Source organism: Staurois parvus, unplaced genomic scaffold, assembly GCF_062004578.1.
Source record: "Staurois parvus isolate SC_StPar_1 unplaced genomic scaffold, SC_StPar_1.0 ptg003725l, whole genome shotgun sequence".
Lineage (NCBI taxonomy): Eukaryota > Metazoa > Chordata > Amphibia > Anura > Ranidae > Staurois > Staurois parvus.
The window spans coordinates 49,427-76,927 of record NW_028321521.1 but is presented as its reverse complement, the minus strand read 5'-3'; the positions used below and the strand labels follow the sequence as shown (position 1 = coordinate 76,927).

Genomic DNA, 27,501 nt, shown 5'->3' with positions numbered 1-27,501 from the left:
CCCACATACTGTCCTCACCCCGACACATCATAACTGCCCCCCCGTATACACTATACCCCCCACATACTGTCCTCAGCCCGACACATCATAACTGCCCCCCCCGTATACACTATACCCCCCACATACTGTCCTCACCCCGACACATCATAACTGCCCCCCCCCGTATACACTATACCCCCCACATACTGTCCTCACCCCGACACCTCATAACTGCCCCCCCCCCGTATACACTATACCCCCCACATACTGTCCTCACCCCGACACCTCATAAATGCCCCCCCCGTATACACTATACCCCCCACATACTGTCCTCACCCCGACACATCATAACTGCCCCCCCCCCGTATACACTATACCCCCCACATACTGTCCTCACCCCGACACATCATAACTGCCCCCCCTGTATACACTATACCCCCCACATACTGTCCTCACCCCGACACCTCATAACTGCCCCCCCCCCGTATACACTATACCCCCCACATACTGTCCTCACCCCGACACATCATAACTGCCCCCCCGTATACACTATACCCCCCACATACTGTCCTCACCCCGACACATCATAACTGCCCCCCCGTATACACTATACCCCCCACATACTGTCCTCACCCCGACACATCATAACTGCCCCCCTCGTATACACTATACCCCCCACATACTGTCCTCACCCCGACACCTCATAACTGCCCCCCCGTATACACTATACCCCCCCACATACTGTCCTCACCCCGACACATCATAACTGCCCCCCCCGTATACACTATACCCCCCACATACTGTCCTCACCCCGACACATAACTGCCCCCCCCGTATACACTATACCCCCCATATACTGTCCTCACCCCGACACCTCATAACTGCCCCCCCGTATACAATATACTTTTGTACTGCCCCTTATAAACCGTATACACCCCCAGACTGCCCCATCTGCCCTGACACCACATAACTGCCCCCATACACTTTAATAACCCAGTTACACCCCCCCAACACTGCACCCCCAAGGAGAGGTAGTGGGTATAATATGAAGATTGGGGAGGATAGAGGGTATAATATAGAGTTTTGCTTAGGAAGGTATAATTTGGGTTGGGGGTGGGTAGAGGATCTATTATAGGGGGGTAATAGAAGAAGGTATAATTTGGGTTGGGGTGGGTAGAGGATCTATTATGGTGGGGGGAGGGAATAGAAGTTATAATTTGGGGGTGGGTAGAGTATCTACTGTGGTGGGAGGGGGAATAGGAGAAGGTATAATTTGGGTTGGGGGTGGGTAGAGGATCTATTATGTTGGGGGGGGGGTGAATAGAAGAAGGTATAAACTGGGTTGGGGCTGGTAGAAGATCTATTATGAAGGGGGGGAGGAAATAGACGAAGGTATAATTTGGGTTGGGGTGGGTAGAGGATCTATTAGGGGGGGAGGGGGGATAGGAGAAGGTATAATTTGGGTTGGGGGTGGGTAGAGGATCTATTATGGTGGGGGGAGGGGGGAATAGAAGAAGGTATAAATTGGGTTGGTAGAGGATCTATTATGAAGGGGGGGGAGAAATAGAAGAAGGTATAATTTGGGTTGGGGTGGGTAGAGGATCTATTAGGGGGGGGGAGGATAGAAGAAAAAGGTATAATTTGGGTTGGGGGTGGGTAGAGGATCTATTATGGGGGGGGGGGGAGTAATAGAAGAAGGTATAATTTGGGTTGGGGGTGGGTAGATCTATTATGGGGGGTGGGGGTGGGAGATGGTATAATTTGGGGTGATAGGGAATCCATATAATAATTTGGGGGTGGGTAGAGGATCTATTATGGTGGGGGGGAAGGTATAATTTGGGGGTGGATAGAGGATCTATTATGGTGGGGGGGGAAGGTATAATTTGGGGGTGGGTAGAGGATCTATTATGGTGGGGGGGAAGGTATAATTTGGGGGTGGGTAGAGGATCTATTATGGTGGGAGGGGGATAGGAAAAGATATAATTTGGGTTGGGGGAGGATAGATCTATTATGGTGGGAGGGGGGATAAGAGAAGGTATATTTGGGTTGGGGGTGGGTAGAGGATCTATTATGGGGGGGGGGGGGGGAAGGCTTAATTTCGGTTGGGGTGGGTAGATCTATTATGGTGGGGGGTGAGTAGATCTATTATGGTGGGAGGGGGGATAGGAGATGGTATATTTGGGTTGGGGGTGGGTAGAGGATCTATTATGGGGGGGGGAAGGCTTAATTTCGGTTGGGGTGGGTAGATCTATTATGGTGGGGGGTGAGTAGATCTATTATGGTGGGAGGGGGGATAAGAGAAGGTATATTTGGGTTGGGGGTGGGTAGAGGATATATTCTGAGGAGGGGGAGGGGTAGCGCACCATGTGACCATCCTCCGCCTTCCTCGCAGGTCTCCACATGAATTATGAACATTGACAATAACCTGGAAGGGTTCCTTAAATGTGGCCAGACCACCATCCTGCCACCTTCCAGGGCGGGGGAGGCTGAGCGGCCCTGCACCCCCTTGTCACAGGCGGACTCCAGCCTTGGCCTGGCCGCTCAGGACGTCGCCCAGGGGCGCGGCGGGGAGATGATGTCACAGGACGAGCTGATGGTTCAGGAGGAGACGGTGAAGAATGACGAGGAGGGCGACTCCCCAGAGAGGTTGCTGCCCCCCGCCTTCCAGTACACGGTCAGCCGCCGCTCGGAATTGCTCCATAATTATCAATTAGTAAGCTTCATAAGGATTCTGCTTCCTTAAAGGATAACTCCACCCAATACTGAAAATTCATGCAGGGTGCGGAGTATACTTCGGCCTCATAGAGAATATTCTCCGGCATCGGACCTGTAATCGGCAATGCTGCTTTCTGAATTATAAGGATTCCCAACTCCGCCCCCTGATCTCACAGCTGGGAGTGGGTGGAGTCATTCTTTACAAGGAATGTTTATTTGTCGTGTGTTGTACATTTTATGTTATTTTATGTATATGTTACTAATCTTCTGTTTTGTTTTTGTCATGTATTGTTATTTTTTATTTAGCTGCATATTAGTATTTTGTGTTTACCACTTGCAGTCAGCAGATGGCGACCTTCAAATCACAACTTTCCTGGCTCATTCTACACATATGGTGCTGAAATAGATCTGAGTAGCAGGAGAGATCAGATTACACAGACTACCTAATCCAGGGGAGGTACCTCCCCCTCCTCCCAGAGACTCAATCAAAAAACATTCTACATGGACAGCCTAGGAGCCCATCCCTTAGTAAGGGTCTGCCAGCTAAAGCCATTCTACATAGACAGCGTGTGTCCCAAGAGCTTGCCATCATACACTTATAAGGGTTCATCATCTAAAAAACGTTGTATGTAGACAGCCAGTGTCCCAGGAACCCATCATTATGGACTTCTTAGGGTCTGTCAGCCAAAACCATTTTACATAGACAGCTTATGTCCCAGGAGCCCATCAGCACCAATTTCTGAAGGTCTGTCAACAAAAAAACTATTCTACGAAGACAGCCTGTGTCTCAAGAGTCCATCACCATGGTCTTCTAGGGGTCCAACTAAAAGTCATTCTACATAGACAGCCTGTGTTCTAGAGCCCATCACTGTACACTTCTACGGGTCCATCAACCAAAAACTATTCTATGTAGACAGTCTGTGTTCTAGAGCCCATCACCATAGAGTTCTAAGGGTCCATCAACTAAAAATCAGTCTACATAGTCTGTGTCCCAAGAGTCCATCACCATGGCCTTCTAAGAGTCCATCCTCCAATAACCATTCCCATTAAATGACCCATGTCCTAAGAGATCATCCCCACACACCTCTAACGATTCTGTCAACCAAAAACCATTCTACATAGGCATCCTGTGACCCAAGAGCCCATCACTGTACACTTCTACATGTCCATCAACCAAAATCTATTCTATGTAGAAAGCCTGTATCCCAAGAGTTCATCACCATAGACTTTTAAGGGTCCATCAACCAAAAACTATTCCACATAGATGACCCATGTTCTAAGAGTCCATCACCACATATCTCTTAACGATTCTGTCAACCAAAAACCATTCTACATAGACAGCCTGTGACCCAAGAGCCACTCACTATACATTTTGAAGGAACTTTCATCCCAAAACCAGTCAACATATATCACCTGTGTCCCAAGAGTCCGTCACTGTACACTTTTAAGGGTCCATCATCCAGAAAAACATTCTACATAGACAGCCTGTTAAGAGCCCATCACCATATGCTTCTATGGGTCCGTGCTCTAAAAAAAATATGCTACGTAGATGGTCTGTGTCCAGTTAGTTCACCATGAGCCTCTAAGAGTCTGTGAAGCAAAACCCATTCTACATAGACAGCCCGTGTCCCAAGAGCCGATCACTGTACACTTCTAAGGGTCCATCAACCAAAAACCATCCTACATAGACAGCCTGTGTCCCAAGAGCCGATCACTGTACACTTCTAAGGGTCCATCAACCAAAAACCATCCTACATAGACAGCCTGTGTCCCAAGAGGCGATCACTGTACACTTCTAAGGGTCCATCAACCAAAAACCATCCTACATAGACAGCCTGTGTCCCAAGAGCTTGTGATCATACACTTTTAAAGGTTTCTCATCTAAAAAAATGTTTTGCTTATCCTGTGTCCCAGGAGTTCATCATATTAGGCTTCTAAGCGTCCACGAACCAAAAAACATTCTACATAGACAGCCTGTGTCCCAAGAGTCCATCACTGTACACTTTCAAGAGTCCATCATCCAGAAAAACATTCTACATAGACAGCCTGTGTCCCAAGAGTCCATCACCATGGTCTTCTAAGGGTCCATTGTCTAAAAAACATTCTATATAGACAGCCTGTGCCTCAAGAGTCTATCACCATGGTCTTCTAAGGGTCCTTCAACCAAAAACTATTCTACGTAGACTGCCTTTGTTCTAGAGCTCATCACCATAAGCTTCTAAGGGTCCATCAACCAAAAACCATTCCACATAGATGACCCATGTTTTAAGAGTCCATCACCATACACTTCTAATGGGTCTGTCAACCAAAAACCATTCTACATATACAGCCTGTGACCCAAGAGCCACTCACTATACATTTCTAAGGGATTTTCATCTTAAAACCATTCCATGTATACCACCTGTGTCCCAAGAGTCCATCAACCAGAAAAACATTCTGCATAGACAGCCTGTTAAGAGGCCCCCACCATATGCTTCGAAGGGTCTGCCCTCTAAAAAAACATGCTACATGGATGGTCTGTGCCACCATGTGCCTCTAAGGGTCTGTTCAGCAAAACCCATTCTATGTAGACAGCCCATGTCCAAGCAGCCCATCACCGTACACTTTTGTGGGTTGATCAACCAAAAACCATCCTACATAGATAGCCTGTGTCCCAAGTGCTTGCCATCATATAAGTGTTCGTTACATAAAATAAAAAAATATTTTTTTTGGACAGCCAGTGTCCCAGGAACTCATTATGGACTTCTAAGGGTCCGTCAGCTAAAACCATTTTACATAGACAACTAATGTCCTAAGAGTTCATCACCACCAGTTTCTGAGAGTCTGTCAACCAAAAACTATTCTGCATAAACAGCCTGTGTCCCAAGAGTCCATCACCTTGGTCTTCTAACGATCCATCAACCAAAAACCATTCTTCCTAGGCAACCTGTGTCCCAAGAGCCCATCACCATAGGCTTCTAGGGGTTCTTTATCCAAAAACCATTCCACATAGATTACCCATATCCCAGGAGTCCATCATTATACTCTTCTAACCAGTCCATCAAAGAAAATCCACTTTACATAGGCAGGTGTCCCAAGAGCCAATCACCATACATTTCTAAGGGTCCATCCTCTAAAAAAAACATGCTACATAGATGGTCTGTGTCCTATGAGTTTATCACCATGTGCTCCTAAGGCTCTGTTAATCAAAACACATTTTTCATAGACAGCCAGTGTCCCAAGAGTCCATCATTATGGACTTCTAAGAGTCTGTCAACCAAAAAACATGCTACATAGATAGCCTGTGCCCTAAGGATTTATACATATGGTTCTAAGAGCCAGACAACCAAAAAACATTCTACACAGCCTACACCCTAAGAGCCAACACCATGTCCTTCTTAGGGTCCCTCAACTAAAAACTATTCCACACAGACAGCCTGTGTCCCAAGAGTCCATCGCCATAAATGTCTAAGGGTCCATTATCCGAAAAACCATTCCACATAGGCTGTGTCTCAAGAGTTGGTTGCTGTGGTCTTCTAATGGTCAGTGAAAAAAAAAAATTCTATATAGACAACCTGTGTCCCCAAGAGCCAAAAACTGTTCTTCATAATCTGTGACCTGGGAGCTGAACATCATGACATTCTAAGGTTCTGTCAACCAAAAACTATTCTGCATAAACAGCCTGTGTCCCAAGAGTCCACCACCTTGGACGTCTAAGAGTCCATCACCTTTGACTTCTAAGAGTCCATCAACCAAAAACCATTCTTCCTAGGCAACCTGTGTCCCAAGAGCCCATCACCATAGGCCTCTAGGGGTTCTTTATCCAAAAACCATTCCACATAGATGACCCATATCCCAGGAGTCCATCATTATACACTTTTAACAAGTCCATCAAAGAAAATCCACTCTACATAGACAGCCTGTGTCCTAAGAGCCAATCACCATACATTTCTAAGGGTCCATCCTCTAAAAAAAAATGCTACATAGATGGTCTGTGTCCTATGAGTTTATCACCATGTGCTCCTAAGGGTCTGTTAACCAAAACCCATTTTACATAGACAGCCAGTGTCCCAAGACTCCATCATTATGGACTTCTAAGGGTCTGTCAACCAAAAAATCATGCTACATAGATAGCCTGTGCCCTAAGGATTCATAATCACCATATGGTTCTAAAAGCCAGCCAACCAAAAAAACATTCTACATAGCCTATGCCCTAGGAGCTCCACACCATGTCCTTCTTAGGGTCCCTCAACTAAAAACTATTCCACACAGACAGCCTGTGTCCCAAGAGTCCATCATTATGGACTTCTAAGGGTCTGTCAACCAAAAACCATTCTACATAGCCTACGCCCTAAGAGCCCCACACTATGTCCTTCTTAGGGTCCCTCAACTAAAAACTATTCCACATGGACAGCCTGTGTCCCAAGAGTCCATCACCATAAACGTCTAAGGGTCTATTATTCCACATAGGCTCTGTCTCAAGAGTTGATTGCTGTGGTCTTCTAATGGTCAGTGAACCAAAAAAAAAAATTCTATAAAGACAGCCTGTGTCCCCAAGAGCCAAAAACTGTTCTACATAATCTGTGACCTGGGAGCCGAACATCATGACATTCTAAGGATCTGTCAACCAAAAACCATTCTACACAGCCTGTGTCTCAAGTCCTCCTCACTGTGCACTGTGAAAAGGGTGGGTCCAGCAACAGTCGGGCTGGGTAGGACAGAGCTAGATGATGCTGGACGTCCTCCAGCCAGGAAATGAAATGGGAGCTATCTGACTTGCTGCAGCTTCTAATGTACATTGTGAGAAGCTCACAGTGTGCAGTGAAATCAGAGGAAGCCATTTCAGTCCAGAAGAGGAGCCAGTACATCTGAAGGGGAGGACGGAGGGAGGATTTGGAGGATTTAAAGTGGTTGTGAACCTCAGACATGAAATATAAACAATGCATATCCCTCCATAGTGTGTACTTGTATCATTCTGGAGTACAGTGTCGTTTCTACCTGCTGCTTTGTTCCTCTAGAATCAGCACTAGTGACTTCTGACGAGTTTTCCTGACACCAAGAGAAAAATGGTGACGGGGAGGGAGCTCCAACAGATTAGCAGGTGAAGAGGGGGGGAATCTCTCTTCCCTCCTATCAGCTCACAGAACTCTCCCCACTGAGCTCTGCAGTGGGTAATTTTAGCTCCCCGCCCCCTTTTTTCTGAACTCTCAGACAAGTTTTCTAAATTCTTCACTTTGAACAGCTGTAGAGAAGAGAAGGCTGCAGATAAACAGGCACAACCTATGTAGGAGGATTTGTTTCATCTCTGTCATCTGAGGCCGGTCACTTCACTGGGTATATGGAGGGCTTACAACCACGTCAAGCCCTACCTACCATTCACATCTGCTGCATCTGCCAGTTGTGGGTTGTGCATAGTTGTACGAAGCTGTCCTGTTGATGGGCTCCCTATAATGTGGCTTTGTCCCCCCCCCCCCACAGGTTCACGTGAAGCAAGAAATCAAGCTCACAGAAGAAGTAGACCCCCGTCTGATGGACAGTATGCAGCTGACCGGACCTGTAGATCTTCAGAAAAAGAAGAAAAGAAAACAGCGTTCCCCGGCCAAGGTCAGCAGTATGTTTATATGCAATACACCCAAGTGTCCTGTGGGGGGAGCCAGCAATCTGTATGCAATGCACCCAAGTGCCCTGTGGGGGGAGCCAGCAATCTGTATGCAATGCACCCAAGTGTCCTGTGGGGGGAGCCAGCAATGTGATTGTATGCAATGCACCCAAGTGCCCTGTGGGGGGAGCCAGCAATCTGTATGCAATGCACCCAAGTGTCCTGTGGGGGGAGCCAGCAATGTGATTGTATGCAATGCACCCAAGTGTCCTGTGGGGGGAGCCAGCAATGTGATTGTATGCAATGCACCCAAGTGCCCTGTGGGGGGAGCCAGCAATCTGTATGCAATGCACCCAAGTGTCCTGTGGGGGGAGCCAGCAATCTGTATGCAATGCACCCAAGTGTCCTGTGGGGGGAGCCAGCAATCTGTATGCAATGCACCCAAGTGTCCTGTGGGGGGAGCCAGCAATGTGATTGTATGCAATGCACCCAAGTGTCCTGTGGGGGGAGCCATCAATGTGATTATATGCAATGCACCCAAGTGTCCTGTGGGGGGAGCCAGCAGTGTGATTGTATGCAATGCACCCAAGTGTCCTGTGGGGGGAGCCAGCAATGCAATTGTATGCAATGCACCCAAGTGTCCTGTGGGGGGAGCCAGCAGTGTGATTGTATGTAATGCACCCAAGTGTCCTGTGTGGGGAGCCAGCAATGTGATTGTATGCAATGCACCCAAGTGTCCTGTGGGGGAGCCAGCAATGTGATTGTATGCAATGCACCCAAGTGCCCTGTGGGGGGAGCCAGCAATCTGTATGCAATGCACCCAAGTGTCCTGTGGGGGGAGCCAGCAATCTGTATGCAATGCACCCAAGTGTCCTGTGGGGGGAGCCAGCAATGCGATTGTATGCAATGCACCCAAGTGTCCTGTGGGGGGAGCCATCAATCTGTATGCAATGCACCCAAGTGTCCTGTGGGGGGAGCCAGCAATGTGATTATATGCAATGCACCCAAGTGTCCTGTGGGGGGAGCCAGCAATGCGATTGTATGCAATGCACCCAAGTGTGCTGTGGGGGGAGCCAGCAATGTGATTGTATGCAATGCACCCAAGTGTCCTGTGGGGGGAGCCAGCAGTGTGATTGTATGCAATGCACCCAAGTGTCCTGTGGGGGGAGCCAGCAATGTGATTGTATGCAATGCACCCAAGTGTCCTGTGGGGGGAGCCAGCAATGTGAATATATGCAATGCACCCAAGTGTCCTGTGTGGGGAGCCAGCAATGGGATTGTATGCAATGCACCTAAATGTCCTGTGGGGGGAGCCAGCACTCTGATTGTATGCAATGCACCCAAGTGTTCTGTGGGGGGAGCCAGCAGTGTGATTGTATGCAATGCACCCAAGTGTTCTGTGGGGGGAACCAGCAATGTGATTGTATAAAATGCACCCAAGTGTCCTGTGGGGGGAGCCAGCAATGTTTATATGCAATGCACCTAAGTGTCCTGTGGGGGGAGCCAGCAATCTGATTGTATGCAATGCACCCAAGTGTCCTGTGGGGGGAGCCAGCAATGTTTATATGCAATGCACCCAAGTGTCCTGTGGGGGGAGCCAGCAGTGTGATTGTATGCAATGCACCTAAGTGTCCTGTGGGGGGAGCCAGCAGTCTGATTGTATGCAATGCACCCAAGTGTCCTGTGGGGGGAGCCAGCAATCTGTTTGTATGCAATGCACCCAAGTGTCCTGTGGGGGGAGCCAGCCATATTATATGCAATGCACCCAAGTGTCCTGTGGGGGGAGCCAGCAATGTTTATATGCAATGCACCCAAGTGTCCTGTGGGGGGAGAAGGATTGTGATTATATGCAATGCACCTAAGTGTCCTGTGGGGGGAGCCAGCCATATTATATGCAATGCACCCAAGTGTCCTGTGGGGGGAGAAGGATTGTGATTATATGCAATGCACCCAAGTGTCTTGTGGGGGGAGAAGGATTGTGATTATATGCAATGCACCCAAGTGTCCTGTGGGGGGAGCCAGCAATCTGATTGTATGCAATGCACCTAAGTGTCCTGTGGGGGGAGCCAGCCATAATATATGCAATGCACCCAAGTGTCCTGTGGGGGGAGAAGGATTGTGATTATATGCAATGCACCCAAGTGTCCTGTGGGGGGACATCTTTGATATTGCGGTGTGTCCCCCTCAGATCCTGACTATTAATGAAGACGGTTCTCTGGGCCTGAAGATCCCGAAGTGTCACGTGTGTGAGCATTGCAACGCTGCCTTCCGAACCAACTACCACCTGCAGAGACACGTGTTCATCCACACAGGTGAGACTCCGCTGTACACGCATCATACTGCCACCGGGGGGCGGTATGGTAGATTGGGTGGCATAGAACCCCTCTCATGTCACCATGGACAGATTTCCATTCACTTCCTGTCCCCGGAGATACAGCAGGATATCTCGGGGACTAACCTGTCCCCACTTGAAGACTTCCCACCACTTCCTCTTCCCACTGTAAAATGCGTCTCTTCCCAGCAATCTGTGCCCTGGCACAGCGCCCACCAGGACTGATGGAGGATCCGCCCAGACCTGGAGGTGGGCTTACCCCTCATATGGCCACTGCATTTACACACACTATATTGGCAAGAGGCCAGGACAAAGCTTTAAGAGTAATTGAGCCTGCTCAGCTGCAGGAGAATTTGGGTAGAAGAGGATGGAGTGAGGAGCCTGGGAGGGGGCCCAGATGGAATAGAGGGGCTCACCTCCAGGTGGGAGGAGCTGGGAAGGCTGAAAGCTTGGAACTTCACCAGCCTTTGTACATACACTATATTGCCCCAAGTATTGGGCCGCCGGCCTTTCCACCCACATGACCTTTAATGGCCTCCCAGTCTTAGTCCGTAGGGTTCAATATTGAGTTGGCCCCGCCCTTTCCACGCACATGACCTTTAATGGCCTCCCAGTCTTAGTCCATAGGGTTCAATATTGAGTTGGCCCCGCCCTTTCCACGCACATGACCTTTAATGGCCTCCCAGTCTTAGTCCGTAGGGTTCAATATTGAGTTGGCCCCGCCCTTTCCACGCACATGACCTTTAATGGCCCCCCAGTCTTAGTCCGTAGGGTTCAACATTGAGTTGGTCCCGCCCTTTCCACGCACATGACCTTTAATGGCCCCCCAGTCTTAGTCCGTAGGGTTCAATATTGAGTTGGCCCCGCCCTTTCCACGCACATGACCTTTAATGGCCCCCCAGTCTTAGTCCATAGGGTTCAATATTGAGTTGGCCCCGCCCTTTCCACACACATGACTTTTAATGCCCCCCAGTCTTACTCCGTAGGGTTCAATATTGAGTTGACCCCGCCCTTTCCACACACATGACCTTTAATGGCCCCCCAGTCTTAGTCTGTAGGGTTCAATATTGAGTTGGCCCCGCCCTTTCCACACACATGACCTTTAATGGCCTCCCAGTCTTAGTCTGTAGGGTTCAATACTGAGTTGTCCCCGCCCTTTCCAGGCACATGACCTTTAATGGCCTCCCAGTCTTAGTCCGTAGGGTTCAATATTGAGTTGGCCCCGCCCTTTCCACACACATGACCTTTAATGGCCCCCAGTCTTAGTCCGTAGGGTTCAATATGGAGTTGGCCCCGCCCTTCCCACACACATGACCTTTAATGGCCCCCCAGTCTTAGTCTGTAGGGTTCAATATTGAGTTGGCCCCGCCCTTCCCACACACATGACCTTTAATGGCCCCCCAGTCTTAGTCCGTAGGGTTCAATATTGAGTTGGCCCCGCCCTTTGCAGCTATAACAGCTTCAACTCTTCTGGGAAGGCCGTCCACAAGGTTTAGGAGGGTGTCTATGGGAAGGTTGGACCATTCTTCCAGAAGCACATTGGTCAGGTCAGGCACTGATGTCGGGGGAGGAGGCCTGGCTCGCAGTCTCCGCTCTAATTCATCCCAAAGGTGTTCTATGGGGTTGAGGTCAGGACTCTGTGCAGGACAGTCAAGTTCCTCCACCCCAAACTGGCTCCTCCATGTCTTTATGGACCTTGCTTTGTGCACTGGGGGGCAGTCATGTTGGAACAGGAAGGGGCCATCCCCAAACTCCTCCCACAAAGTCGGGAGCATGAAATTGTCCAAAATGTCACCTTAAGAGTTCCCTTCACTGGAACTAGGGGGCCAAGCCCAACCCCTGAAGAACATTCCCACACCATAATCCCCCCTCCACCAAACTTTACACTTGGCACAATGCAGTCAGGCAAGTACCGTTCTCCTGGCAACTGCCAAACCCAGACACGTCCATCGGATTGCCAGACAGAGAAGCGTGATTGGTCACTCCAGAGAACACGCCTCCACTGCTCTAAAGTCCAGTGGCGGTGTGCTTTACACCACGGCATCCGACGCTTTGCATTGCACTTGGTGATGGAAGGCTTGGATGCAGCTGCTCGGCCATGGAAACCCATTCCATGAAGCTCTCTACGCACTGTTGTTGGGCTCATCTGAAGGCCACACCAAGTTTGGAGGTCTTTAGCTATTGACTCTGCAGACAGTTGGCGACTTCTGCGCACTGTGCGCTTCAGCATGCGCTGACCCCGCCCTGTCATGTGACGTGGCCTACCACTTGGTGGCTGAGTGGCTGTTGTTCCCAGTGGCTTCCACTTTGTTATAATCCCACTAACAGTTGAGCGTGGAATATTTAGTAGCCAGGAAATGTCACGGATGGACTTATTGCCCAGGTGGCCACCTATCACGGGACCACGCTTGGAGTCACTGAGCTCCTGAGAGAGACCCATTCTTTCACCAATGTTTGTAGAAGCAGTCTGCATGCCTAGGGGCTTGATTGTATACACCTGTGTCCATGGAGGGGATTGGAACACCTGAATCACATGATATGGAGGGGATTGGAACACCTGAATCACATGATATGGAGGGGATTGGAACACCTGAATCACATGATATGGAGGGGATTGGAACACCTGAATCACATGATATGGAGGGGATTGGAACACCTGAATCACATGATATGGAGGGGATTGGAACACCTGAATCACATGATTGGGAGGGGATTGGAACAACTGAATCACATGATATGGAGGGGATTGGAACACCCGAATCACATGATTGGGAGGGGATTGGAACACCTGAATCACATGATATGGAGGGGATTGGAACACCTTAATCACATGATATGGAGGGGATTGGAACACCTGAATCACATGATATGGAGGGGATTGGAACACCTGAATCACATGATATGGAGGGGATTGGAACACCTGAATCTCATGATATGGAGGGGATTGGAACACCTGAATCACATGATTGGGAGGGGATTGGAACACCTGAATCACATGATTGGGAGGGGATTGGAACACCTGAATCACATGATTGGGAGTGGATTGGAAAACATGATATGGAGGGGATTGGAACACCTGAATCACATGATATGGAGGGCGGGTCCAATACTTCAGGCACTATAGTGTATATATATGTGGACATATTTGGGGGAATTCATGAATCCTTTCAGGGCGCTGCACCCAATTCAAGTCCCTGTCACAAACTGCATGAATTTGTCTGCACTGAAGACACTGTACACTCTGATCGATGTTTATAAACAATGTTACTTTGTATCTCTCCATCTCCCGTCTGATCGATGTTTATAAACAATGTTACTTTGTATCTATCTCCCGTCTGATCGATGTTTATAAACAATGTTACTTTGTATCTATCCCCCGTCTGATCGATGTTTATAAACAATGTTACTTTGTATCTCTCTATCCCCCGTCTGATCGATGTTTATAAACAATGTTACTTTGTATCTCTCTACCTCCCGTCTGATCGATGTTTATAAACAATGTTACTTTGTATCTCTATCTCCCGTCTGATCGATGTTTATAAACAATGTTACTTTGTATCTCTCCATCTCCTGTCTGATCGATGTTTATAAACAATGTTACTTTGTATCTCTATCTCCCGTCTGATCGATGTTTATAAACAATGTTACTTTGTATCTATCCCCCGTCTGATCGATGTTTATAAACAATGTTACTTTGTATCTCTCTATCCCCCGTCTGATCGATGTTTATAAACAATGTTACTTTGTATCTATCCCCCGTCTGATCGATGTTTATAAACAATGTTACTTTGTATCTATCCCCCGTCTGATCGATGTTTATAAACAATGTTACTTTGTATCTATCCCCCGTCTGATCAATGTTTATACACGCTGTTTCAGGCGGATCTTTGTGAGGGTGTGTAGTATTTTCAGTGTCATCAGCTGGTTAAAAGGCAACTCCAGCCAATCAGCTGAGAGCAGGAAGTGCCAGCAGATTCATACGATCCTGTGTTGTGCCGTAGAGCCCGCAGTTCCTCTTCTGCTGCCGTCCCGCCTTTAGTGACATCACCGCACTGACCTCTGCATGTTCTACCCCAATCGCCTTAGCAGCCACACCCACTGTAAGCCAGATTTCAGCTTTCACCCGGTGTACGGCATCACACATAGAGCTGATTACAATGGTTAAATGTGGAAAGTGTCTGTTAAATAAGAGCGAGTTGTAGTCTGTATGTATGGAGATGATGAGAAGGAGGAGGAGGATGATGATGATGAGAAGGAGGAGGAGGAGGATGATGAGGAGGAGGAGCTGACCTTTAATTGTTGTCACCCAGGTGAGAAGCCGTTCCAGTGCGCTCAGTGTGACATGCGCTTCATCCAGAAGTATCTGCTGCAGCGACACGAGAAGATTCACACAGGTAAGCGGGGAGGCCGGTCGGGGGTCCTGCGTGTTCCGGGGCCAGTCCTGCGTGTTCCGGGACCCTTCCTATATTTCATCTTTTCATTATTATTATAATATTTTATTTGCTGCGTCTTCCCAGGAGAGAAGCCTTTCCACTGCGACGAGTGCGGAATGCGATTCATCCAGAAGTATCACATGGAAAGACATAAGAGGACGCACAGCGGAGAGAAACCCTACCAGTGCGAGTACTGCCTGCAGGTGTGTTCATCCAACCAGAGGGGGCGCTGTCACCTGTCTATGGGGGTGTTCTGTTATTACCCGCCCACTCCTCCAGACTGACACACACCCATCAAGGCATAACTCCTCCCACTGGTTGCATCAGGGCAGAGGAGCACTGAGGCAGGGAGCTGTGACGTGTTGCTATGTACAGCCCCTTGTCAGCTCCTCCCACCAGCCATGATCTTCCTGCATTGCATAGAGAAGCATGTGCTAATGAGGAGTATTCTCATAGGAGGAGAGGGCGGAGTGACGGATAGATGAGCTCCTCGGTCTGCTGCTTCTCCTTGCACTGTCCAGTCGGGGGTGGGAGGGCCAGCTTTGGCTGATGTTAAATGGCAGTTGCAGGGAACCCATGAGAGCAGTCGGTAGAGGAATATTGTTCTCTCACAATGCTGCAGCTGAAATCAAATCACAAAGTCCATTCAGTTTATTTCCGGTATTTCTATGGCGCCATCGATTGACGCAGCGCTTTACATACAGTTCGGTCCATATAGATTTGGGCACAGGCACAATTTTAGGTTCTAGTTCTATGATGGATATGGATGGGCATTGCGCACTCTCTGGTGTAATTGGAGGGTATGTACATCCACATTGGGGGAGGGGTTTAGGAATTACAGCTCTTACAAGTAGCCACCCCCTTTTTCAATGTACATAATCTGCACGGGATCAAATCATTATTTTCCCCACTGTAAAAGGTAAAAAGATTTTGTACGTTTGCCCACTTACAGAGAAATGAAGGGTCTATCATTCTTATCAGGTGAGACGTTCCTTGTAGTTGGTGGAGGAACACTTGTTGGTGAGCACACAGGTGAGACGTTCCTTGTAGTTGGTGGAGGAACCCTGGTTGGTGAGCACAGAGGTGAGACGTTCCTTGTAGTTGGTGGAGGAACCCTTGTTGGTGAGCACAGAGGTGAGACATTTCTTGTATTTGGTGGAGGAACCCTAGTTGGCGAGCACAGAGGTGAGACGTTCCTTGTAGTTGGTGGAGGAACCCTAGTTGGTGAGCACAGAGGTGAGACGTTCCTTGTAGTTGGTGAAGGAACCCTTGTTGGCGAGCACAGAGGTGAGCCATTCCTTGTAGTTGGTGGAGGAACACTTGTTGGTGAGCACACAGGTGAGACGTTCCTTGTAGTTGGTGGAGGAACCCTTGTTGGTGAGCACAGAGGTGAGACGTTCCTTGTAGTTGGTGGAGGAACACTTGTTGGTGAGCACAGAGGTGAGCCATTCCTTGTAGTTGGTGGAGGAACCCTTGTTGGTGAGCACAGAGGTGAGACGTTCCTTGTAGTTGGTGGAGGAACACTTGTTGGTGAGCACACAGGTGAGACGTTCCTTGTAGTTGGTGCAGGAACCCTTGTTGGTGAGCACAGAGGTGAGACGTTCCTTGTAGTTGGTGGAAGAACCCTTGTTGGTGAGCACAGAGGTAAGACGTTCCTTGTAGTTGGTGGAGGAACCCTTGTTGGCGAGCACAGAGGTGAGACGTCCCTTGTAGTTGGTGGAGGAACCCTTGTTGGAGAGCACAGAGGTGAGCCATTACTTGTAGTTGGTGGAGGAACCCTTGTTGGTGAGCACAGAGGTGAGACGTTCCTTGTAGTTGGTGGAGGAACCCTTGTTGGTGAGCACAGAGGTGAGACGTTTCCTGTAGTTGCTGGAGGAACCCTTGTTGGCAATCACAGAGGTCAGACGTTCCTTGTAGTTGGTGGAGGAACCCTTGCTGGTGAGCACAGAGGTGAGACGTTACTTGTAGTTGGTGGAGGAACCCTTGTTGGCGAGCACAGAGGTGAGACGTTCCTTGTAGTTGGTGGAGGAACCCTTGTTGGTGAGCAGAGAGGTGAGACGTTCCTTGTAGTTGGTGGAGGAACCCTTGTTGGCGAGCACAGAGGTGAGACGTTCCTTGTAGTTGGTGAAGGAACCCTTGTTGGCGAGCAGAGAGGTGAGACGTTCCTTGTAGTTGGTGGAGGAACCCTTGTTGGTGAGCACAGAGGTGAGACATTTCTTGTATTTGGTGGAGGAACCCTAGTTGGCGAGCACAGAGGTGAGACGTTCCTTGTAGTTGGTGGAGGAACCCTAGTTGGTGAGCACAGAGGTGAGACGTTCCTTGTAGTTGGTGAAGGAACCCTTGTTGGCGAGCACAGAGGTGAGCCATTCCTTGTAGTTGGTGGAGGAACACTTGTTGGTGAGCACACAGGTGAGACGTTCCTTGTAGTTGGTGGAGGAACCCTTGTTGGTGAGCACAGAGGTGAGACGTTCCTTGTAGTTGGTGGAGGAACACTTGTTGGTGAGCACAGAGGTGAGCCATTCCTTGTAGTTGGTGGAGGAACCCTTGTTGGTGAGCACAGAGGTGAGACGTTCCTTGTAGTTGGTGGAGGAACACTTGTTGGTGAGCACACAGGTGAGACGTTCCTTGTAGTTGGTGCAGGAACCCTTGTTGGTGAGCACAGAGGTGAGACGTTCCTTGTAGTTGGTGGAAGAACCCTTGTTGGTGAGCACAGAGGTAAGACGTTCCTTGTAGTTGGTGGAGGAACCCTTGTTGGCGAGCACAGAGGTGAGACGTCCCTTGTAGTTGGTGGAGGAACCCTTGTTGGAGAGCACAGAGGTGAGCCATTACTTGTAGTTGGTGGAGGAACCCTTGTTGGTGAGCACAGAGGTGAGACGTTCCTTGTAGTTGGTGGAGGAACCCTTGTTGGTGAGCACAGAGGTGAGACGTTTCCTGTAGTTGCTGGAGGAACCCTTGTTGGCAATCACAGAGGTCAGACGTTCCTTGTAGTTGGTGGAGGAACCCTTGCTGGTGAGCACAGAGGTGAGACGTTACTTGTAGTTGGTGGAGGAACCCTTGTTGGCGAGCACAGAGGTGAGACGTTCCTTGTAGTTGGTGGAGGAACCCTTGTTGGTGAGCAGAGAGGTGAGACGTTCCTTGTAGTTGGTGGAGGAACCCTTGTTGGCGAGCACAGAGGTGAGACGTTCCTTGTAGTTGGTGAAGGAACCCTTGTTGGCGAGCAGAGAGGTGAGACGTTCCTTGTAGTTGGTGGAGGAACCCTTGTTGGTGAGCACAGAGGTGAGACATTTCTTGTATTTGGTGGAGGAACCCTAGTTGGCGAGCACAGAGGTGAGACGTTCCTTGTAGTTGGTGGAGGAACCCTAGTTGGTGAACACAGAGGTGAGACGTTCCTTGTAGTTGGTGAAGGAACCCTTGTTGGCGAGCAGAGAGGTGAGACGTTCCTTGTAGTTGGTGGAGGAACCCTTGTTGGCGAGCACAGAGGTGAGACGTTCCTTGTAGTTGGTGGTAGAACCCTTGTTGGTGAGCAGAGAGGTGAGACGTTCCTTGTAGTTGGTGGAGGAACCTTGTTGGCGAGCACAGAGGTGAGACGTTCCTTGTAGTTGGTGGAGGAACCCTTGTTGGTGAGCAGAGAGGTAAGACGTTTCTTGTAGTTGGTGGAGGAACCCTTGTTGGCGAGCACAGAGGTGAGACGTTCCTTGTAGTTGGTGGAGGAACCCATGTTGGCGAGCAGAGAGGTGAGACGTTTCCTGTAGTTGGTGGAGGAACCCTTGTTGGTGAGCAGAGAGGTGAGACCTTTCCTGTAGTTGGTGGAGGAACCCTTGTTGGTGAGCAGAGAGGTGAGACCTTTCCTGTAGTTGGTGGAGGAACCCTTGTTGGCGAGCACAGAGGTGAGACGTTCCTTGTAATTGGTGGAGGAACCCTTGTTGGTAAGCACAGAGGTGAAACGTTTCTTGTAGATGGTGGAGGAACCCTTGTTGGCGAGCACAGAGGTGAGACGTTCCTTGTAGTTGGTGGAGGAACCCATGTTGGCAAGCAGAGAGGTGAGACGTTTCCTGTAGTTGGTGGAGGAACCCTTGTTGGTGAGCAGAGAGGTGAGACCTTTCCTGTAGTTGGTGGAGGAACCCTTGTTGGCGAGCACAGAGGTGAGACGTTCCTTGTAGTTGGTGGAGGAACCCTTGTTGGTGAGCACAGAGGTGAAACGTTTCTTGTAGATGGTTCCCAGGTTTGCACACATCTCAGGAGGGATTTGGTCCACTCTCCTTTACAGATCTCTAAATATTTGAGACCTCCTTCTCTCTAGTACCCTGGTCTCCTCCTCCCATGCCCGCCTCCAGGATTTCTCCAGGGTGTCGCCCATCCTTTGGAACTCCCTGCCCCAACCCATCAGACAATGACCTACTCTCCTCTCTTTTAGGCGCACCCTGAAAACCCATCTCTTCAGAGAAGTCTACTCCACCGCCTTCTAATTTGCCGACCTCCTCCACTCTTCCTACCACTCCATCCCCCACAGCTATCTCCTCCTGTGCCACCATCCCCTCCCTCATAGATTGTAAGCTCCAAAGATCAGGGCCCTCGATCCCCTCATGTTTTGCATTGTATTGGTATTGTTCTGTCACATGTTCTGTCCCCCTTTGTAATGTACAGCGCTGAGCGAACTATCGGCGCTTTATAAATACTGTATAATAATAATACTTGAGGTTTCTTAGCTGTCACTTGGCAACCCGAACTTTCAGCTCCCTCCATACATTTTCTATAGGATGAAGGTCTGGAGACCGGCTAGGCCACTCCATGACCTTATTGTGCTTCTTCTTGAGCCGCTCCTTTGTTGCCTCGGCAGTATATGTTGAGTCATTGTCATGATGGAAGACCCATCCACGACCCATTTTCAATGTCCTGGCTGAGGGAAGAAGTTTCTCACCCAAGATTTTATAATACATGGCCCAGTCCATTGGCCCCTCAATGCGGCAAAGTCACCCTGTACCTTTAGCAGAGAAACAGACCCAAAGCATAATGTCTCCACCTCCGTGCTGGACTGTAGAGATGGTGTTCTTAGGGTCATAGTCAGCATTTCCTCCTCCAAACACGGCGAGTCGAGTTAATGCCAAAGAGCTCAATTGTGGTCTCATCTGACCACAGGACTTTCTCCCAATCCTTCTCTGAATCATTCATGTTCATTGGCAACCTTCAGACGGGCTGTACATGTGCCTTCTTGAGGAGGGGGACCTTGCGGGCACTGCATGATTTCAGTCCATGGCGACGTGTTGTGTTACCAATGGTTGGTTCGGTGACTGTGGTCCCAACTGCCTTGAGACCCTTCACAAGCTCCTCCTGTGTAGTTCTTGGCTGGTCCCTCACTTTTCTCATCATCCTTAACCCATGAGGTGAGATCTTCCATGGAGCTCCAGACTGAGGGTGATTGATGGTTACTTTGTATTTCTTCCATTTGCAAATAATCGCTCCAACAGTCGTCTCCTTCTCACCAAGCTTCTGGCTGATGATCTTGTAGCCCATTCCATCCTTGTGCAGGTCTACAATCTTGTCCCTGAGGTCCTCTGACAGCTCTTTGGTCTTGCCCATGGTGGTGGTGAGGTGTGAATGGAAGAACAGAGATTCTGTGGACAGGCGTCTGTTATACAGACGAGTTGTCAGTAGGAGCACCTTCTTCCTTTGACAGGACTGATCTGTGTACCACATGAGCACATAGCCGTTCTGTGGGAGCCAGAATCATTGTTGGTTGGTGGGGATCAAACACTTATTCTACTCACCGAACTGCAACTCCATTTATAACATTTGTATCCTGTTTTTCTGGATTTTTGGTTGATATTCTGTCTCTATCATTTATATACATCTATGATACAAATTACAGAACCGTCATTTCTCTGTAAGTGGGCGAACCTACAGACTCTGCAGGGGAGCGAATCATTATTTTCCTCCCTGTAGGTGCCTATTGCTGTCACAGGGGATGTTTACAGCAACAAAGTGATAAAAAAAATAAAATAAAACACAAATCAAAGCAACAGTGTAAAAATGACCCCCCCCCCCCCTTCCTGACCAGGTCATTTGTTTGTGATACGGCACTGCATTAATTTAACTGACAATTGCGCGGTCATGCAATGCTGCACCCAAATGAAATGTACGTTCTTTTTCCCCTACAAAAGCTTTCTTTCGGTGGTATTTGATCACCTGTGCATTTTTTATTCTCTGCGCTATAAACAAAAAAAGACCGATAATTTTGAGAAAAAAAAAAAATATTTTTGACTTTTTGCTAATAAACATATCCAGTAAAAAAAATGTAAAAAATCAAATTTCGTCATAAATAAAAAAACTCATTGGTGATTATATACCATCAAAAGAAAGCTCTATCTGTCTCGAAAAAAAAAGAAAGAAAAAAAAAGTCATATGGGTACAGTGTTGCATGACCGCGCAAGTGCCATTCAAAGTGTGAAAGCTGAGATTTGGCCTGGACTGGAAGGGGGTGACCGCGCCCGGTATTGAAGGAGTTAAATTGAGCGACATATTTGATTTACGTGAAGAGCGCTGATACTGATAGAAAATCTTTTGTTTGTTTTTCCCGCCAGTATTTCTCCCGGACGGACCGCGTACTGAAGCACAAGCGCATGTGCCACGAGAACCGAGAGCGCAAAGTCAGCAAAAGTGGCAGCAAGTCCAGCCTGTTATCCCCGGACGGCGACGTTTTCTCTGCGCTGGCCAAAGAAGGGGCGTTACCGAAGAAGAAGCAGAGGACGGACAAGATGAAGCTGCTGGGGCTGAGCGATAAGGAGGGCGCCCTGGAAAAGGCGGAGCAGAAGAAGGACAAGGCGGAGTTCCTGCCCCTGTACCCCAACAGTACCAAAGTGAAAGACGAGTACATGGTGACGGAGTACTCGGTGGAAATGCCTCATCCCTCCGTCAGCGACCTGCACCTCCAGGAAGACGTGTCCGCCGCCATCAGCCCCCCAAAACTGCTGATCAAGAAAGTGAGCAACAAAAAGAGCGTCAAACACGCGCTGGAGCAGAGCCAGGCGCTGGAGCAGAGCCAAGCCCTGGAGCAAAGCCAGGCCATGGCGGCACTCAGCGCCTTCAACGACGGCAAAGTGGACAAGTATACTTTCGAACTGGTGGACAAACAGGCCTTGCTGGACTCTGGAAGCAACTCAGACATGGACCACGGCGACCCCATGCAGGAGGGGGCAACCAAACCGGCCAACAGCAGCGTCAGCTACGACGAGGCCATGCAGTTCTCCAAGAAGAAGCGCTACCTGCTGGCCGCCACCGGCAACAGCAGCAGCCGCGAATACGCCCTGAACGTGGGCACTATGGCCTCCCAGCCGTCGGCCACACAGGCAGCCGTGGCCAGCGTCATGGACGAGAATAGCACGGCCACCCTTATAGACGCTCAGGCGCTGAACGTGGACATCAAGGCGAACCACGAGAAGAACGTGATTCCGGACGAAGTGCTGCAGACGCTGTTGGATCATTATTCGCACAAAGCCAACGGGCAGCACGAGATCGCCTTCAGCGTTGGAGATACGGAAGTCACTTCCAGCATCTCCATCAACTCCTCTGGGGTGGGGGAGACCAGCCAGCCAGAGAACCTCGGGGCCACCGCCCAGGTCCCACAGTCAGACAAGGCCAGCATGCTGCAAGAGTATTCGAAGTTTCTTCAGCAGGCTCTAGAACGGACCAGCCAAAACGACGCCTATCTGAACAACACGGGCCTGAACTTCGTCACCGATAGCCAGGCGCTCTCCAGTACGGCAGCCTTTCCCGCGCTGGACAAGCACGTCTACGCTACGCTGCCCATCTCTACGTACAGAGCGAGCATGAGCACCCCACTGAGGGTGTCGCCTGACAAATCTCACTTCGGACTCATAGTGACTGACGCCCAAAGCACCTTCAGCTTTACAGCGGACGACGGAAGTCACGCCTCCCCCACGCCTTCGTCATCGGCGCAGGATTTCATCGATCAAGTGACGGCTCAGAAGAAGCCCGAGGCGCAGCAGACTGTCCACCAGACCTACCAGCTGGCCGCCTTCGAGCAGCCGTTCAGAGCGCAGTACCACGGCAGCCGCCCCCCCGGGATATCGCCCCAGTTCAGCCCCGCCAACGGACAGGTGAACCTGCGGCCGCCCACGGCCGCCGCCGACTTCTCAGAATTCCCCCTGGTGAATGTAAGCGAGAGCAGGACCCCCTTGGCTTCAACCCCTGACCCGGCCGCTAGCCAGACCTTTGGCTAACGCTTTCAGTTGGAGTTCCTTTTGTATCCACAAGGGGGAATGTTGCACATTGGTAAACCTTACAGAAAGCCGGCGGTGTTAAATCAGCAGTCTGCCCCCCCCCCTTCCCCTCCCCCCCTCCCCCCAGCGCCCATATAATGCCCCGTTTCTTCACCTTTGCAAGGAAACTGGATTGCGGGTGTCAGTATTGTGTGCGCTGAGAGCAGAGTGCTTCCTCAGGAGGACTGGGGTGTGCCGCTCAGTCTGGTACACTGGTTGTTGCTGGTTGGGTGGGGGGGAGGGGGGGTTCAGATGTATTTTGGCTTTGCTGTGCTCAGGCTGCTGTTTTAACCCTTTTGGGGTCACCGGTGAAGCTGTTTTTGTTTTTTTTTTTACCTAAAGAGGTAACAAATTCTCTATGGCACTTTAAAGAGACCTGTTTGATATTGTGGCCCCTGGATAACGAGGGGCCACTCCGCTCCGCAGTCCCAGCTTATGTTTTTTTTTTTAATGTCACAGTAGAGGAGCGGGGCCGATTCAAGACCGATGAAGAGAGGGGACGGGGTCCTACATGGCACCCAAACAACCCCCCGTTCCCTCCATCTGTATAGAAGAAATGACAGGACTCTGGCCTTACGTGTTAAAGAGGTCTGCAGAGCTGTTGTACTGAGGCCTTCTCACTGTCGGTGCAATGCTCTGCAGACGATTGGCCATGTCATTGGGGGTACGCCGCCCGTATCTATAGGGTGGTGGTGGTGGTGATATACTGACACTGTAGAAGCCATGGTCTCCACAGGTGCCTGAACTTACTGTAGCACTTACCTACGGCAATGGCGGAAGTACTGCCAGCGCCAGGTGGGGGTCCGTCTCAGGCCTGTGAGAATGTATAGACCTGCCGCAGCCCCGGTTCCCATGGTAGGCAATGGCCGACCTCCACATTGACCTCCACACAATGACCTCCACATTGTGTTTCTGAGCTTGTACAGCGTATCTGGAGGTTCCTCAGATCTACAGGGGGTGGTGGTGGGGGGACCTCCTGAACACAAGTCCACAGGAGAGACGTTTTGATGGTTGGTACCCAGGCGTGGGATAAACGCACTTTTAATGGCCGCCTGCGCAGGGCTTGTATGACTCAGTAATAAGCAGATTCTCACGCGGTGAGAGGAAAAAGCACTTATCAGCAGCTCTATCAGTTTATATTTTCTTTATTTGTCCTCCAATGGGTTTTAGGCGCTTGTGGGTCTGTGCATCCGGTAATACGGCGCTCTCGGCGCTCACACACACATATGATACATATCTATATGTAGCGGGATTTCTATGTGTTTTTAAGGGGTTTTATGTTAATTCTGGTACAGAGCATGTCCTCTGGTCATCCTATGAAGCTGTGTGACAACGTTTCATGTTTTTTAAATGAACCTGCGTAATTGCGGGGGCATCAGGAATTGTTTAATTAATAGCTTGCCCCCTCCCCCCCACTCCCAACCCCAACCCGAGCTCCTGTAGAGTATTCTCCTGCCGTCTGCCCTAGAAAAAGCTTTCATTTCCAGTTGTTACACTGGAGGCTTGAAGGCACCAGAGGGGCAGATATTCAGCCTTCTTGCAGATGTGAGTTTAGAATTTTTAGGACTTTTCCAAAAATTTGGAACCCAGATTCAAAGCTTCACATGTGACAATAGAGGGGTCGCACCTTCTCCCAGCCCTCTGTAACCATCGACAGGGTGGGGATTAGATGTAGCTCCATTTTATCATTATGCGGTTGCGTTGGGGTTCTCTGAAATTACACGTTGGTGCGCTTGGAGACAATGACCTCGCTGCTTCACTTCAAGGCGGAGGTGCAGTCGGGATTTCCACTTTTACAGGAAAAGGTTTCTTTTACGTTGTAGCTCCTCATCTGTTATCGCGCAGTTTTTATTGTAGCACTTAGAGATTATTTTTATGATTCTCCACTTTAATATGAAATCATTCGGGAAGTTCTGAAAAATGTTTTAAATTTGTACATTTAGCACTTTTAGGAGAGAGAGATATCTGGAGTCACAGAGAGGGCCCAGTCTAGCCCCCTTTGGTGGGCCCAGTTTGACCCTCTTTGGAGGTCACAGAGAGGGCTTAGTCTGCCCCCCTTTGGCGGTCACTGAGAGGGCCATATTCTGCTCCCATGTGTTGGGCCCAGTCTACTTGTCTTTGGTAGTCACAGAGAGGGCTTAGTCTATCCCACTTTGGCGATCACAGAGAGAATCTAGTCTACCCCCCTTTGGCGATCACAAAGAGGGCTCAGTCTACCCCCCTTTGGCAATCACAGAGAGGGCCTAGTCTACCCCCCCCCTTTGGCGGGCCCAGTCTACTTCCCTTTGGTAGTCACAGAGAGGGATTATTCTATCACCCTTTGGTGGGCCCAGTCTACTCTCCTTTGGCAATCACAGAGAGGGCCTAGTGTACCCTACTTTGGTGGGCCCAGTCTACTTTCCTTTGATGGTCAAGAGAAGGCCCAGTTTACTCTTCTATGATGGGCCCATTGTACCCTTCCCCCCCAGTCTACTTTCCTCTGTTGAGCCCAGTGTACTCCTCTATGAAGGGCCCAGTGTAACCCCCTTTGGTGGTCACAGATTGAGCCCCTTGTACTCATCTTTATGTTGGCCCAGCGTACTCCGCTTTGGCAGGTTGATTATTCTCCTATTTGGTGGGCCCTTTGTACTCACCTTTGGTGGTCCCAAACTGGGCCCAGGGTACTCATCTTTGGGTGGGCCCAGTGTACTCCCCTTTGGCAGGCTGATTGTACTCCTGTTTGGTGGGTCCATTGTATTCCCCATTGGTGGGCCCAGTGTACTCCCCTTTCTCAGGCTCATTGTATTCCCCTTTGGTGGGCCCATTGTATTCCTCTTTGGTGGGCCCAGTGTACTCGCCATTGGTGGTCACAGAAAGGGCCCACCATATTCCCTTTTGTTGGTTTCTGCTTTTAACTGCACTTTACCCAATCGACGTGCTGAACACGTCTAGAAATGTCTGACAAGTGCACAAGGCTGGCTGGACAAATCTCCAGAGTTGGGCCAAATCTCCAGCATGATGAAAGCTTTCCAGGGCCCCGTTTATTATTTCCGGTGAACACACATACTCTGTCACCTATAATTGGTTTTCCTCACCTAGTGCTGGATTACCCGTTCCCTGAATTATTACAGGTATTGCCCATTGCTGCAAAGAAAAGTTACCACCCAGAGCTGCCAATCAGAATTTCTCTTTTCATTTTCGGATCTGCTGCAGAAATATAAAAGGAGAATTCTGACTGGGTGCCTCAAGGAGGGTTTGTACACTTCTTAGAATCTTTCATGCATCAGCCCTTTGGGAGTGATCCTCTAGAACGGCCTTTCTCAACCTTTTTACCCCAGAGGAACACTGGCAGAAATTTTCAAGCTTCAGAGTCCCTTGCATTTGTAGTCAGTTTGAAGAAGGTCCCCCCCATTATTGGCCACTGGTGGGAGAAAGGCCCTACTTACGTTTGTGTTCAGAGGGAGATGTGCCTCTTTACATTGGATGTCAGTAGAAAGAAAGCACGGTTATACTGAGGGTCAGTGGGAAGACTGTGACCCTTACATTGGGTAGGTCAGTGGGAAGAATGTTCCTCTTACATTGGGGGGTCAGTGGGAAGATTGTGACCCTTACATTGGGTAGGTCAGTGGGAAGAATGTTCCTCTTACATTGGGGGGTCAGTGGGAAGACTGTTCTTCTTACGTTGGAGGGTCAGTGGGAAGACTGTTCTCCTTACATTGGGGGGGGGGGGTCAGTGGGAAGACTATTCTCCTTACATTGGGGGGGTGGTCAGTGGGAAGACTGTTCCCCTTACATTGGGAAGGGGGGGGGAGTCAGTGGGAGGACTGTATCCCTTACATTGGGGGTCAGTGGAAAGACTGTTCCCCTTACATTGGGAAGGGGGGCGGGGGTCAGTGGGAAGACTGTGACCCTTACATTGGGCAGGTCAGTGGGAAGAATGTATTCCTTACATTGGGGGGGTCAGTGGGAAGACTATTCCCCTTACATTGGGAAGGGGGGGGGGTCAGTGGGAAGACTGTATCCCTTACATTGGGGGTGTCAGTGGGAAGACCGTGACCCTTACATTGGGAAGGGAGGGGGTCAGTGGGAAGACTGTATCCCTTACATTGGGTGGGTCAGTGGGAAGAATGTTCCTCTTACATTGGGGGCCAATGGGTAGACTGTTCCCCTTACATTTGGGTGGGGGGGGGGTCAGTGGGAAGACTGTTC

The 27,501-nt window shown here is 49.7% G+C and overlaps 1 protein-coding gene across 2 annotated transcripts; it reads left to right on the top strand.

The window, feature by feature from the left end:
* The first annotated feature begins 2,376 nt into the window (after nucleotides 1-2,376).
* LOC149427477 (zinc finger protein 148-like) lies at nucleotides 2,377-27,007 on the top strand. 2 transcript variants are annotated; one of them, XM_089667989.1, is made up of 6 exons: nucleotides 2,377-2,653; nucleotides 8,152-8,277; nucleotides 10,461-10,584; nucleotides 14,915-14,998; nucleotides 15,122-15,240; nucleotides 21,616-27,007. In XM_089667989.1, the coding sequence occupies exons 1-6, from the start codon at nucleotides 2,387-2,389 to the stop codon at nucleotides 23,272-23,274; spliced, it is 2,379 nt and encodes a 792-aa protein (XP_089524115.1). In that variant the 5' UTR covers nucleotides 2,377-2,386; the 3' UTR covers nucleotides 23,275-27,007. The 2 variants fall into 2 exon arrangements, with proteins under 2 accessions (XP_089524115.1, XP_089524114.1); XM_089667988.1 differs by having other exon boundaries at nucleotides 2,377-2,692.
* Nucleotides 27,008-27,501: the final 494 nt, after the last annotated feature.